The sequence below is a fragment of the Somniosus microcephalus genome, chromosome 22 (genome assembly GCF_052327205.1).
Source record: "Somniosus microcephalus isolate GS21.2 chromosome 22, FLI_Smic_1.0, whole genome shotgun sequence".
Taxonomy (NCBI): domain Eukaryota; kingdom Metazoa; phylum Chordata; class Chondrichthyes; order Squaliformes; family Somniosidae; genus Somniosus; species Somniosus microcephalus.
In genome coordinates, this window is record NC_141008.1 from 67,911,022 (window position 1) to 67,925,509 (window position 14,488).

At 44.6% G+C, this 14,488-nt stretch overlaps 1 protein-coding gene across 3 annotated transcripts in view; it reads left to right on the forward strand.

Annotated features, from left to right (window-relative positions):
* The window catches only part of sez6b (seizure related 6 homolog b), a 996,456-nt gene that overhangs the window by 743,705 nt on the left and 238,263 nt on the right, over positions 1-14,488 (forward strand). For all 3 annotated transcript variants that reach the window (XM_085965010.1, XM_085965009.1, XM_085965011.1), the window contains exon 5: positions 13,692-13,877. In XM_085965010.1, coding sequence (XP_085821136.1) covers positions 13,692-13,877 — 186 coding nt within the window. The remainder of the gene's footprint in view (positions 1-13,691; positions 13,878-14,488) is intronic.

A 14,488-nucleotide genomic window follows, 5' to 3' on the forward strand; every position in this document is an offset into this window, starting at 1 on the left:
GATAAGCATTATTCCTATCCTGGCTGTTAAGGCAGCAATTGAGCTGCTTTAAGTGTCACTTCAATACATTGGTGATATTGTCACGCTATCTGCATGTTGACAGCTATGAGATTCCATTGCCTGCCCAATTCAAATTAACCTTTTGAATGCTGAAGATTTTTTTTTATTTATTTAGCCAGCAGATGTTTTGTGGCATTGGTTATGCTGAGTTGGAAGTTTTATGAGGACAGGGGCTTTATGATAAATAGTACAGGTAGACTATCCTTTATCCGAACTTCCAAAAACTGAAAACCTCTAAAAACCGAAAGTTTTTTTGTTCAGCGTAAGTCGTGCGCACAACCTGACCAGAGTGGCGCACGACTTACGCTGAGCAGGGCAGAGGGTCACAGAGTTCCCTCCTGGGTAGGAGATTGCAAGCCGAGCCGGGCAGTGTGAAGGAGGTACCGGGAGAGTGAACCCAATAATACAGCGGCCCGTCCGATATTCTTTTCTCCCCCCGACCCGAACCGAACCGCGGCCCGTCCGATATTCTTTTCTCCCGACCCGACCCGAACCGCGGCCCGTCCGATATTCTTTTCTCCCCCCCCCCCCGACCCCCGACCTGATTTGCGGGCCAGCTTAGTAGGAGTCAGCCGATATCCGGCTTTCCAGAGAAGCAGGAAGGGGAATGAGACACGGAGCAGTCGCAAGAGGTAGCCTGAACTTTTACAATTTATATTAAATACAAATTTCCCAGTCTTATAATAATACCTTCTGAAATCCGAAAAATTCCGAAAACCGAAACTCAGCTGGTCCCAAGGCTTTCGGATAAGGGATAGTGTACCTGTATTACCAGGCACACTGAGTTATCAGTATTGGAGGCTTCCCTGTGATCTGAGCCCCGAGATGGGTAATACCGTAATAAAAACAGAAAACGCTGGCAGGTCAGGCAGCATCTGTGGCGAGAGAAACTGAGTTAACGTTTCAGGTCAATGACTTTTGTCAGAACTGTGGTGGAGTTGTCTGGTTCTAGCAGCATTTTGAGGGGGGTTTCATGGTTAGGGAGCACTGAGGAGGCGGGTGCAGGGGAGGGTGGATTGTGCTGGAGTTTTGAGCTGCTGGGAATACCAGATAGACGCTGGTATGCAAAATTACAGGGAGAGGGTTGTTCAGATTTGAGAGCAGTGGGGAGGGAGGTCTCAGGGTCTGGGAGTATCGGAGGTGGATCTGTGATCAAGAAACATTAGGAATGTGATCTAAAGGTTTGTGCGAGGGACTCCTTGAACTGGGGTGGATGGGAATCTGGAGATAGGATCCTGGATCCAACAAGATTGGGGATGAGATTTTGGAGCATGGGCGATGGGGCAGAGTCTGACCGTATTGGGGCTGGCTGGAATCTAACAGCCTAGTGGGAAAGAGGAGCCACGAGAACGGAAGCTAAACTGCCTTGGCCTCTTTTGAAACATCAAGCCTCAATCCCCAACCATGTTCCTGTCCCTCAGCTTTCCCCCCAATCAGAAAGCAGCCGCTTTTTACACCTTCAGGTACCTCCGCACCACCACTTTCCCATTGTCAGCCAGTTTCTGCCTTTACAATCCTGCTTTAAAGTGTTTAAGGGTAAATTCTCTGCTTCTTAAAATTAATGGACATGGAACCAGGGCTGGCATTGTGCAGTTTCCCAATATACACTCCCAGCGTGGGGCTGAAGTGCAGGAATGGAAGGCTTACCCTTCGGTGCACCATGAGTGAGTTAGCCAATTTATACAGTCTTTAAGAAACATAATTTTTTTTACAATTTTTATAAACAAACAAAAACAAGCCTCATAAACACTCAGCCATTGTTGATGCAGTTTCCTGAGAGAGGTCTTCACAAGAGTTTTTCAATCAAATGAAGAGAGGCAAATGGTGAACAAAGAAATCCGTTCCCAATAAATGTTTCTGTTGACAGTTGGAAAAGGAAGCAAACCGCAATCACAGCCGTTCCAATCCCAGGTGTTGAGTGTCTCCCTATTTCTGTACCAAAGCCTGTCTGTATTACACCTCATAGTTCACCATTCCAAAGCCCAGATGTCCTAACGAATTTAAGTGACAGGGTTTGAGCCAAATGAAAATTTCTTGCGCCTCCATAAGATTTCTGCTCATAGATCTGTGGCTAATATATGATTATAAACTTATTCATAATTTCCGCGAGATTCCAATATCCAAAAACTTAGTTTGAATACTTGGGCAGATTAGCATTGCCCAGAATTGGCAAAGAATTGAAACAACATTGTCTGGCCTGCAGAGAAGGCCTGGAGTGGTAAAAGCCTACGTTCTTCAAATGATCATAGCAATTGTGTGTATGAATTAAGAGCAGTCCATTGCCACAATCTAAGGACAAATATCAGAATTATCCACCCACAATTGAATTTCTGGATATTCCAGCCTGTCTTATGCTGTAAAAGGGAATCATAAAATGAATAAAGGACCTTCGTGCTCTGCTTTACTCCTTCCTTTGCTGCACCATTGGTAGCAGAGCCTTCAGCCATCTTGGCCCTATGGTTTAGAACTTGCCCCTTAAAGCACTCAACCTCCCCACTGCTCCTTTAAAACGTTCTTAAAATCCTTCTTTTCAGCCAAACTTCTGGTCACCTGTTCTAACTCTCCCTCCATGGCTTAGAGCCCCTTCCTTCATCTATTTTATTTATTTTTTCCTCTTCCCACCCGCCCCACCCCATTCCTGCCTCGAGAAAGTGCCTTGTGACATTCTCTACATAGAGGCCACAATAGAAATAGTTGTTTTATATTACTTTTTTTTTGGTGTTTTGAGGTTTACCAGCTCAGTCGGAGTCAATCATGTCCTTCCAAGAGGAACCAAGTAAATATCTAGTTGGGATTGAGATTGGAAGGTGTAGGAATAAATATGAGGTGAATAATTATTCCCTGGAACATGATGGTTCATGTGATGTCGCCCCTCGGTGACATCATCCGAAAACACAAAGTCAGGTTCCACATGTACGCTGATGACACCCAGCTCTACCTCACCACCACCTCTCTCGGCCCCTCCACTGTCTCAAAATTGACACACTTCTTGTCCGACATCCAGCACTGGATGAGCAGAAATTTCCTCCAACTAAATATTGGGATGACCGAAGCCATTGTCTTTGGTTCTCGCCGCAAACTCTGTTTCCTAGCCACTGACTCAATTCCTCTCCTTGGCAACTGTCTGAGGCCGAACCAAACTGTTCGCAATCTTCATGTCATATTTGATCCCGAGATGAGCTTCTGACCACATATCTGCTCCATAACCAAGACCGCCTGCTTCCACCTCCGTAACATGGTCCGACTGTGCCCCTGCCTCAGCTCATCTGCTGCTGAAACCCTCATCCATGCCTTTGTACCTCTAGACTTGACTATTCCAATGCACTCCTGGCTGGCCCCCCACATTCTACTCTACGTAAACTTGAGGTCATCCAAAACTCTGCTGCCCGTATCCTAACTCGCACCAAGTCCTGTTCACCCATCACCCCTGTGCTCGCTGATATACATTGGTTCCCGTTTGGCAACGCCTCAATTTTAAAATTCTCATCCTTATTTTCGAATCCCTCCGTGGCCTCGCTCCTCCCTATCTCTGTAACCTCCTCCAGCCCTCAGATCTCTGCACTCCCCCATTTCTGGCCTCTTTCTCATCCCCAATTTTAATCGTTCCACCATTGGCGGCTGTGCCTTCAGCTGCAAAGCTCTGGAATTCCCTCCCTAAACCTTTCTGCCTCGTTACATCTCTCTCCTCATTAAGACACTCCTTAAAACCTACCTCTTTAACCAAGCTTTTGGTCAACCTGTCCTAATATCTCCTAATGTGGTTCAGTGTCAAATGTTGTTTGATAACGCTCCTATGAAACATCTTGGGATGTCTTACTACGTTAAAGGCACTATATAAATGCAAGTTGTTGTTGTGGCTATAGGAGAGGGATCAACAGCGAAGATGTGATGAGGGTGGATGAATATTTCAAAATATTTCTGCAGGAGGAGATTAAATAGGAGGGGTACAGTCCCTGTTGGGGTAGATTGTTTTTGTGTGGGAGCTGTTTGCTTGATGGGATAAGCAGCCTATTTCCTTCCATGCTTTCTTGCATTCCTATTTCGTTGGTGTGATATTATGTGTCAGCTGTGGCTCAGTGGGTAGCACACTCGCCTCTGAGTCAGAAGGTTGTGGGTTCAAGTCCGAATCCAGGTACTTGAGCACATAAAGCTAGGCTGACACTCCAGTGCAGTGCTGAGGGAGTGCTGCACTGTCAGAGGTGCCGTCTTTCAGATGAGACGTTAAACCAAGGTCTCTCCAGTGGACGTAAAAGATCCCATGGCACTATTTTGAAGAGCAGGGGAGTTATCAGGTTATTTAACGATCAGGAAGGACAGGCAGGAAGGAAGGGGAGGTGGGGTGGCTATGTTAATAAAGGAAGGAATCACTGTAATACAGATAAATGATATTGGGTCAAAAGATCAGGATAATGAAACAGTTTGGGTGGAGGTAAGGAATATAAGGGGAAAAAAACACTAGTGGGCATAGTCCATAGGCCTCCGAACAGTGGCAACTCTGTTGGACGGAGTATCAATCAGGAAATAGTTGAGGCTTGTAATAAGGGAACATCTATAATTATGGGGGATTTTAACTATCATATTAATTGGACAAATCAAATTGGGCAGGGCTGCCTTGAGGATGAGTTCATTGAGTGTATTAGGGATGGGTTTCTTGAGCAGTATGTAACTGTACCGACCAGGGGGCAAGCAACCTTAGATCTGGTCCTGTGTAACGAGACAGGATTAATTAAAAATGTCCTAGTAAAGGATCCCCTTGGAATGAGTGACCATAACATGGTTGAATTCCATATTCAATTAGAGAGTGAGAAGGTTGGATCTCAAACAAGCGTGCTAAGCTTGAATAAAGGAGACTATGAAGGTATGAGAGCGGAATGGAGTACAGTGGATTGGGAAAATAGATTAAAGGGTAAGACGATACATGATCAGTGGTGTACATTTAAGGAGTTATTTTACAACTTCCAAAAAATATATATTCCACTAAGAAAAGGGTGTAAAAGAAAAGACAGCCATCCGTGGCTAAGTAAAGAAATTAAGGATAGTATTCGACTAAAAACAAGGGCATATAAGGTAGCCAAATCTAGTGGGAGGATAGAGGATTGGGAAAACTTTAAAAGACAGCAAAAAATAACAAAAAGATTGATTAAGAAAGGGAAGATAGATTATGAAAGTAAATGAGCAAAAAATATAAAAACAGATAGTAAGAGTTTTTATAGTTATATAAAAAGAAAAAGGGTGGCTAAAGTAAATGTTGGTCCCTTAGAGGATGAGACCGGGAAATTAATGGTAGGAAATATGGAGATGGCAAAAACACTGAATGGATACTTTGTATCAGTCTTTACAGTAGAGGACACTAAGAATATCCCAACACTGGACAAACAGGGGGCTAAAGGGGGGGAGGAGCTAAACACGATCAAAATCACTAAGGAAGTGGTACTCGGTAAAATAATGGGACTCAAGGCGGATAAATCACCTGGACCTGATGGCTTACATCCTAGGGTCTTGAGGGAAGTGGCGGTAGGGATTGTGGATGCATTGGTAATAATTTTCCAAAACTCCCTGGACTCGGCAAAGGTCCTGGCAGACTGGAAAACTGCTAATGTAACACCCTTATTTAAAAAGGGCAGTAGACAGAAGGCTGGAAACTACAGACCGGTTAGCCTAACATCTGTGGTAGGTAAAATTTTGGAGTCCATTATTAAGGAGACAGTAACAGGACATTTGGATAATCATAATTTAATAGGACAAAGTCAGCATGGTTTTATGAAGGGGAAGTCATGTTTGACAAATTTGCTGGAGTTCTTTGAGGAAGTAACATATAGGGTGGATAAAGGGGAACCAGTGGACGTAGTGTATTTAGACTTCCAAAAGGCATTTGACAAGGTGCCACACAAAAGATTATTGCTTAAGATAAAAAATCACGGGATTGGGGGTAATATTCTGGCATGGATAGAGGATTGGCTACCTAACAGAAGGCAGAGAGTTGGGATAAATGGTTCATTCTCAGACTGGCAATCAGTAACTAGTGGTGTTCCGCAGGGGTCAGTGCTGGGTCCCCAACTCTTTACAATCTATATTAACGATTTGGAGGAGGGGACCGAGTGTAACATATCAAAGTTTGCAGACGATACTAAGATGGGAGGGAAAGTAGTGAGTGAGGAGGACATAAAAAACCTGCAAGGGGACATAGACAGGCTAAGTAAGTGGGCGGAGATTTGGCAGATGGAATACAATACTGGAAAGTGTGAGGTTATGCACTTTGGCAGGAAAAATCGTAGAGCAAGTTATTATCTTAATGGCAAGAAACTGGAAGGTACTGAAGTACAAAGGGATCTGGGGGTCCTGGTGCACGAAACTCAAAAGGTTAGTATGCAGGTGCAGCAAGTGATTAAGAAGGCCAATGGAATGTTGGTTTTCATTGCTAGGGGGATAGAATATAAAAATAGGGAGGTATTGCTTCAGTTGTACAAGGTATTGGTGAGACCGCACCTGGAATACTGCGTACAGTTTTGGTGTCCATACTTAAGAAAGGACATACTTGCTCTCGAGTCAGTACAAAGAAGGTTCACTCGGTTAATACCGGGGATGAGGGGATGGACATATGAGGAGAGGTTGAGTAGATTGGGACTCTACTCATTGGAGTTCAGAAGAATGAGAGGCGATCTTATTGAAACATATAAGATTGTGAAGGGGTTGGATCGGGTGGATGCGGGGAAGATGTTCCCAATGATGGGTGAAACTAGAACTAGGGGGCATAGTCTTAGAATAAGGGGCTGCTCTTTCAAAACTGAGATGAGGAGGAACTACTTCACTCAGAGGGTGGTAGGTCCATGGAATATGCTGCCCCAAAAAGCTGTAGAAGCTACATCATTACATAAATTTAAAACAGAAATAGACAGTTTCCTAGAAGTAAAGGGAATTAAGGGTTACGGGGAGCGGGCAGGAATTTGGACAGGAGTCTAGGTTCAGATCAGTCATGGCCCTGTGGGTAGCGGAGTGGGCCCAGGGGCCGTGTAGCCTGATCCTGCTCCTATTTCGTGTGTCTAATTCTGTTAGATTCAGGAGATGGTTCTGTGATAGTGGCTTGGCGGTTAGGATCAGATCAGCCATGATCTTATTGAATGGCGGAGCAGGCTCGAGGGGCCGATTGGCCTACTCCTGCTCCTATTTCTTATGTTCTTATGTCCCGGCCAATATTTATCCCTCAACCGACATAACAAAAAACAGATTCTCTGGCCATTATCACATTGCTGATTGTGGGATCTAGCTGTGCGCAAATTGGCTGCCACGTTTCCCACATTACAACAGTGACTCCACTTCAAAAGTACTTCATTGACTGTAAAGCACTTTGAGACGTCCGGTGGTCGTGAAAGGTGCTATGTAAATGCAAGTCTTTCTTTATGGCTGCCAGTAATAGATGACGAGACATCTTCAATTGGATAAATTGAACAGAAGTGGTACTGCATTGTGGGATTTGAAAAAAGACGCCAATATTTATTTCACTGTAAACTGTATCCTGAGGGAAATTTCACATCTCGCATATATTATAAAGCAACTTGTTTTCCACAACGAGCTGATGTGATGATGCAAGTTTTAATTGAGCCACAGTACATTTTATATCGATCTGGCTTACATATATTTGCCTGATGTAGGCATTTAAAATAGTTGGTCAAAATAGGAAATAATTACGTCAAAAGGAATGAATGAAAATGGAGACCGAATGTGGGAATTCATGCCTAGCTGCAGCCCAGTCAAACCCTGTTAAATACTAACAACTGCTTTGCCAAGATACCTTCCACTTGAATCATGATTTCTATAAACATGCAGATAAAAATAGCCAGTTTGTAGCTCAGCTCAGCTCAGTGAATCATCCCCTCAGCAATTTAGTGGAAGTAGAACACAACAGGAAAAAAACTGGAAAAATTACGCTCCTATGGATTTAGACATGTACTCAAAATACGCTGTTATTTTTGGGTGAAATCTGGCAGCACATTTATTATATTACGTGTGGTGAACCAGGAAGCTCTCTACACTTTTGCCTCACGATTAGGAATAAGGAATTTCATATCAAGATGATGGGTGGCGGTCCCCAGTGGCTCAGCAAGTTTATCCAGCAAGCCACCGAGCCAAACACTCCAGGAAGGTTCTAGATTTGATCTCATTATGTGCTGAGTTAGCTGATTTCAGCCAGGGCAGAGTAGGTTCTGGACTCCCCCGCCATCATTGGGTCAATTGGGCTTATACTCGCTGGAGTTTAGAAGAATGAGAGGGGATCTGATTGAAACTTATAAAATTCTAACAGGACTAGACAGACTAGATGCAGGAAGGATGTTTCCGATGGCGGGGGAGTCCAGAACCAGGGGTCACAGTCTAAGGATAAGGGGTAAGCCATTTAGGACTGAGATGAGGAGGAATTTCTTCACCCAGAGAGTGGTGAACCTGTGGAATTCTCTACCACACAGGGCAGTTGAGGCCAATTCGGGGCAGCACGGTGGCATAGTGGTTAGCACTGTTGCCTCACAGCGCCAGGGGCCCGGGTTCGAATCCGGCCTCGGGTGACTGTCTGTGTGGAGTTTGCACATTCTCCCCGTGTTTGCGTGGGTTTTCTCCGGGTGCTCTGGTTTCCTCCCACAGTCCAAAGATGTGCGGGTTAGGTTGATTGGCTATGATAAATTGACCCTTAGTGTTAGGGGGATTTAATACGTGGGGTTACGGGGATAGGGTGGGATATGTGTTGGTGTAGGGGTTACGGGGATCGGGTGGGATATGTGTCGGTGCAGGCTCGATGGGCCGAAATGGCCTCTATCTGCACTGTGGGGTTTCTGGGGTTTCTGTGAATTCATTAAGTATATTCAAGAAGGAGTTGGATATATTTCTTGAGGCTAAAGGGATCAAGGGATATGGGGAGAAAGCAGGGACAGTGTACTGAATTTGGATGATCAGCCATGATCTCATTAAATGGCAGAGCGGGCTCGAGGGGCCGAATGGCCTGCTCCTGCTCCTATCTTCTATGTTTCTATGGGTTAGGGGAGGAGAAAATTGTACAGGGTTCCTGCTGCTGATTGCTACCACACAACTTGTGTGTGCAATTGACATTGGATCAGGCCCTATGTGATCGAGCGGCCTGCCAGAACCCGGCTTGTGCCTGACTACTAATCACTTGAGTGAGGTCGCCAACAAAAAGACAATGGCTTCTAAAGAAGAGAGGTGGGGGAAGGGGCAAAAATTGGCATGGGAATGGTTTATTTCGAACACGGCCCACGTGTCTGTTTATTTTGAGTCAACTCGTGCAGTTATCCAGATTCCTCTGGGATGGTTTATAAATATACACAAAATAATTTCTGCCAAGTAACGTGATGCAAATTCTGTGGAGATTTTCAAAGCTGCTAAGATGGTTGTAAATGCTGTTTAGAGCCTCGCACAGATTAAATTGCATTTTACAAAGGGAAGCAACGTTACTGAACTTTATTTTTGCAAGTCGGGCACCTTTTTAAATTATGTCCCCCCCGCCCGTTCTAAGTCTCCATCCACCTCCCTAATGGAGCTGGTGGGCAATCACAGGCACTACCTCACATCCCATAGTTTACTGGAGGTGCCAGCTTGCTCCTCCGCATAATGTTATCAGGAAGCTTTTGATTGTACTTCGGTGTTCTTGCTCAGGCCAACATCTCCAGCATCGAAGCTTTGACCACGCTCGATCAGCTCCGATGGGCGGGTCACATTGTCCGCATGCCCGATACGAGACTCCCAAAACAAGCGCTCTACTCGGAGCTCCGACACGGCAAGAGAGCCCCAGGTGGGCAGAGGAAGCGCTTCAAGGACCCCCACAAAGCCTCCTTGAAAAAGTGTAACATCTCCACCGACACCTAGGAACCCCTGGCCCAAGACCGCACAAAATGGAGGAGAAGCATCCGGGAAGGCGCCGAACACCTCGAGTCTCTTCGCCAGGAGCAAGCAGAAGCCAAGCACATCAACCCAAAGCACCCCACCCACCCGTCCCTTCAACCACCTTCTGCCCCACCTGTGACAGAGACTGTAGGTCCCACATTGGGCTTATCAGTCACCTGAGAACTGATTTTTAATGTGGAAGCAAGTCATCCTCGGTTCCGAGGGACTGCCTAAGAAGAAAAGAAGATTGTACTTATAGTATTTTAAGGCGTCAAAGTTGATTTAGAAATAGTTGCATTTTTAGGCCACAGGCCCAGAATAAATTGTCTAATTGGGTCGCTCTTTGATGTCGCTGGTATGGAAAAAAGATTTTGGCCGCAACACACTCTCCATCCCTCATTTTATTGATTTTCAAACCTCGATGATCGCCACAATGTGACAGGTTGACTCAGTCGATAGCACTCTCGAGGTTGAGCCCCAGACAAGGATTTGATTTGTATCCTGATATTACAGTGTAGTCCTGAGGGAGTTCTGCACTGTGGGAGTTGCTTTCTTTCAGATTCGATTTTCAACTGAGGTCCATCTACCTCTACCATTGCTTCAGGTGGCTGCTTTACATTACTATAACTGTCATAGGATCGCATGACAAGATTTGCAGGCAGTTCTCAAGAGTGTCTTGGCCAACATTCTACCCTCCACCAAGGCCACCAGAAACCAGATTAACTGGTCACTCATTGGATTGATGTTTCTGGGACTTTGCTGGCACGGAAGGGTGCTGTGTCTGCCTATGTAACAGTTGCTGCACTATAACAAGTAATTAGTTGTGTGAAGTGCTTTGAGATGTTCCAACTTGGTATGGCACTCTTTAAATGCAAGCAATAGGTTGCAACACGTGTAGCAGATCTGTTTAAAAGTTAGCCAATGACAAATATACTGTAAACTAGCACATACTGTGGAACAAATATTAGTCCATTAAAAAGGCTGCATCATGAAGGTGTTATAAGCAGGGAGATGAATTAGGTCACGATTGGGAGCTATTCATTTTGATCATGTTTTTTAATAAAACATTTTGTGAAAGTTCACACTACAGCAGTTGCAGGTCTGATGCAAAACTAAATTGTTTTGATGCGTAACGCTGGGTTGCATTAGCAAAGAGTTCTTTGAGGAACAGAGCCTAGTAGATGAGGCGATGATGCTTCTTTGAGAACAGGAAAAACCTTTTAGATTTCAAATTGTGGCTCTGTCCACAACTGTCTGACCTGTGTCTCATCAAATTGCACAGATATTGCAACAATCGAGCAGCACCAAGGTGTTCATAAACAGGTTCCTAGGAAACATCTGAGGTAGGTCATGTCCTTGATTCCAAGGGGAGAAATAATGAGTTTTTCTTTCCCTGATTCCGTGGGCTAAGGTGCAATAACGGACAGCTGCGAATAAAGTACTGCTAAAATCCGGGCTCTCCCATTTTTAGGGATTGCTGGACCGTTTATGTATATTTTTTGGCTATTTACCCAGTTAATGAACCCACACAGCAAACAACTTAAAAGTTAGTTAGCAGGTTTTAATTATTTTTCATAAGCCTGTTATAATTATTACATTTAAAAGGGGTACCGTCAGTGTACAAAGAAAAAGGTGTCAAACACTTCAGCGCAACACATGACAATCCTGGTGGCGACACATTAATGAAAACATCTGCATGTCCATCTGCCCTTTCTCCCTGGCGACAAGGATAATTGAGGTTGTTTTTTTTTGTCTGTAACACCTGTTTGGAGGGCTGGGAGGATCACTTAAACTGCCCGATTTTCTTTCCGTTATACAATCTCCCTCACCCAATTCTCCCCTCAGCTATCCTCCCACGAGGTAAAGACGCAGATCTAATTGAGATTCACTTCTGTCCCTGTTCAGTTTTGTTACCTCCTACCTTGTTTTTCAGGATAGTGAGATGCTTTAAGCCATCGAGGTTTGCCATGAGCACCATCAGTCTGGTCTTAGTCAAATGGATATATATTTAATAGGGATCTGCCGGATTATATTTTCTTTCTCCAAGATTGCAAACCCCCCCCACTTCCCAAAACCAAGAGTCAATAAAGCTTGCCACGGAAAGTAACTGAGTACAGTGGAAGTAGAGATGGAGATTGAAACCTGGGCCCTCTTGTTGGGATTTCAATGCTACCAAACTCCTACATAAAATACCAAATTATTTAAAACCTTCATAAAGGCACATGGTGGATGCCATGTATTTGGCGTTCCAACACAATGGGCTGGATTTTGATACTGGAGGCGTGTAGGAGGCGGGACTACAACTTTTGGGGTTGTAGTCCCGCCTCCATCGAGTTGTGGCAAACCCATGCGATTTTCACTTGATTGACCTTGTTGAGCCCGCCCAGCGGGCTCAGCAGGCCAATTAAGGGCCACCCGGCAACAGGTGACGTCACAGATTGACATTTCATCTGTCAAAAGCTTTTGACAGATGAAATATCAGCGTTTGACAGCTGTTTGAAGCTGTCAAACACTGACAATCTGTACTCCAAGTTAATTCCTTCCTCTCAGGCTGATTTAGAGATCTCTCCAGAACAGAAAGCTGAATGCTGCAACTTTTGACAGCTCGCGGCCATTCTGCTTTCTGTGCCGGTGAGATGAGGGATTCCCGAGACCTGAAGGAAGGAAGGCTGTAAAGGTAAGTAAAACTTCTTTAAACACTTTACACACACCAAACACACTTACCTCTGCACTCATGCACACATCACTCACCTGAACACCGGACATCTCGAATCCTCCAAGCCCTTCAGCCCGACGGTCCGCCTCGCTAACTTGGCGTGGTTTGGAGCCGTCGGGAATCCCACACTTCAGGGATAAAAATAGGGATTAGGCTAAAAACAGCCTGTTCACTACCTGTTAACAGGCAGTTAATTGGCACGAATCCCCTTCGCGCCTCGGGGAGGCGGCTCCCAGCACAGGTCGGGTATCCGCCTCCTTTGAAAATGGCATGGAGGCGGGATGGGGGCGGGATGGGTTCGTGCCCCCCGATTTCACGATTTTAAACCCCCCACACGCCTCCAATCCCGCCTCCACGGCCCAATGAAAATCCTGCCCAATGTGTCAAGGCAGGGCATGTTTGCTGTTGAATCTCCATGCAGTGAAATGAGCTGCTAAATGGTACCTGCTGTAGGGGATGATTTTTTAAAAAGTACTGGAGAAAATTATTTTTGCAAATATAGAGAGGCCATGGAGTTGTAGAATGAATGCTAACACCTGGAGTTCCTCACAAAGTGAGTTCCCCAACAGAGGCAAGGCAATTTCCCACAAAATCGGAGAGATAGTCACCCACCATCACGCACCTCCTAATGGTCAGCCACAGGGCTGCATTAGCAAAGGTCTGGAAGGCCCTTATTTCAACCAAGGAAGGTGGTTGCAGAAAAATTTTTTAAAAGGAAAAGCCAGTTTCAGTTGAATGTTAAGCTTCTTAATAAAGGAATTGGAGGTGCTTGTTCCCCATAAAATTATTTGTATAGAGTATGAAGTATTTCTATCCATTAACTATGTACAGCTTTGACTTCATTTAAATTCACTTCTGTTTCCCCTTCAAATGGAATAACACACAGATGCTGCCAGCGAGCAAAGAATGCCCACTGCTCTCAGAATGTCTTTATTGGGTTTTTTTATTCAAGCAGTGCCTTTAATTTTCTTTCCCAATGGATTTTTATTGTCTCTTTTTTTTCATCTAATTTTCTCCTGTCTCTCTGCAGCTTATTTGCTCAGCTGTGGATTTCCACAGAAACCCTCTTCGGGCGATGTGTCGGTCACCAGCCTCCATCCTGGTGGAGTGGCCCATTTCTACTGCAACTCAGGGTACCGGCTGCAAGGGTTATCTTCTCTCATCTGTGTCAATGGCAGCAGACCTCACTGGAGTGACCAGGAACCACAGTGCATTGGTAAGGATTAGAGGGACATGGTTCACCTTCGGCAATGGAATAAGTTGAAACTGCTGTTAAAAAGCAAGATGGGCATGTAGGCTTTGCACCTTCCGAATGGATAAGGCTTTGCAGTGCTCTCCACCTCTCTCCTCCTTTAAGACACTTCTTTAAACCTACCTCTTTAACCAGGCTTTTGGTCATCTGCCCTAACATCTCCTTATGTAACTTGGTGTCAAATTATGTTTGATAACGCTCCTGTGAAGTGACTTTGGACGTTTTACCAGGTTAAAGGCGCTATATAAATGCAAGTTATTGTTGCACATCTCACCATAGCTCAACTCTGGGGAAAAATAGGGAAAAACCAAATCCCATCATGTTAAAAGGATGTAGGCGTCTGAAAAATAAATGGAGGAAAATGAGGTAAATTGTCATAGCCTTTTAAATCCATAATGTTCCAAAACAATTCTGTATGACTCTTTGCCTTTGTAGACTGTTCTTGTCAATCATGGTTGCAGTTTAACATGGTGCCTGCTTTTTCATTTTAAGTGGTTCCATAACTTTAGCAATCTTATATTTTCTTTTTAACTTGTCCAATCTATTTTCTTTTAGTTCATTTCCTCCTTATTGTG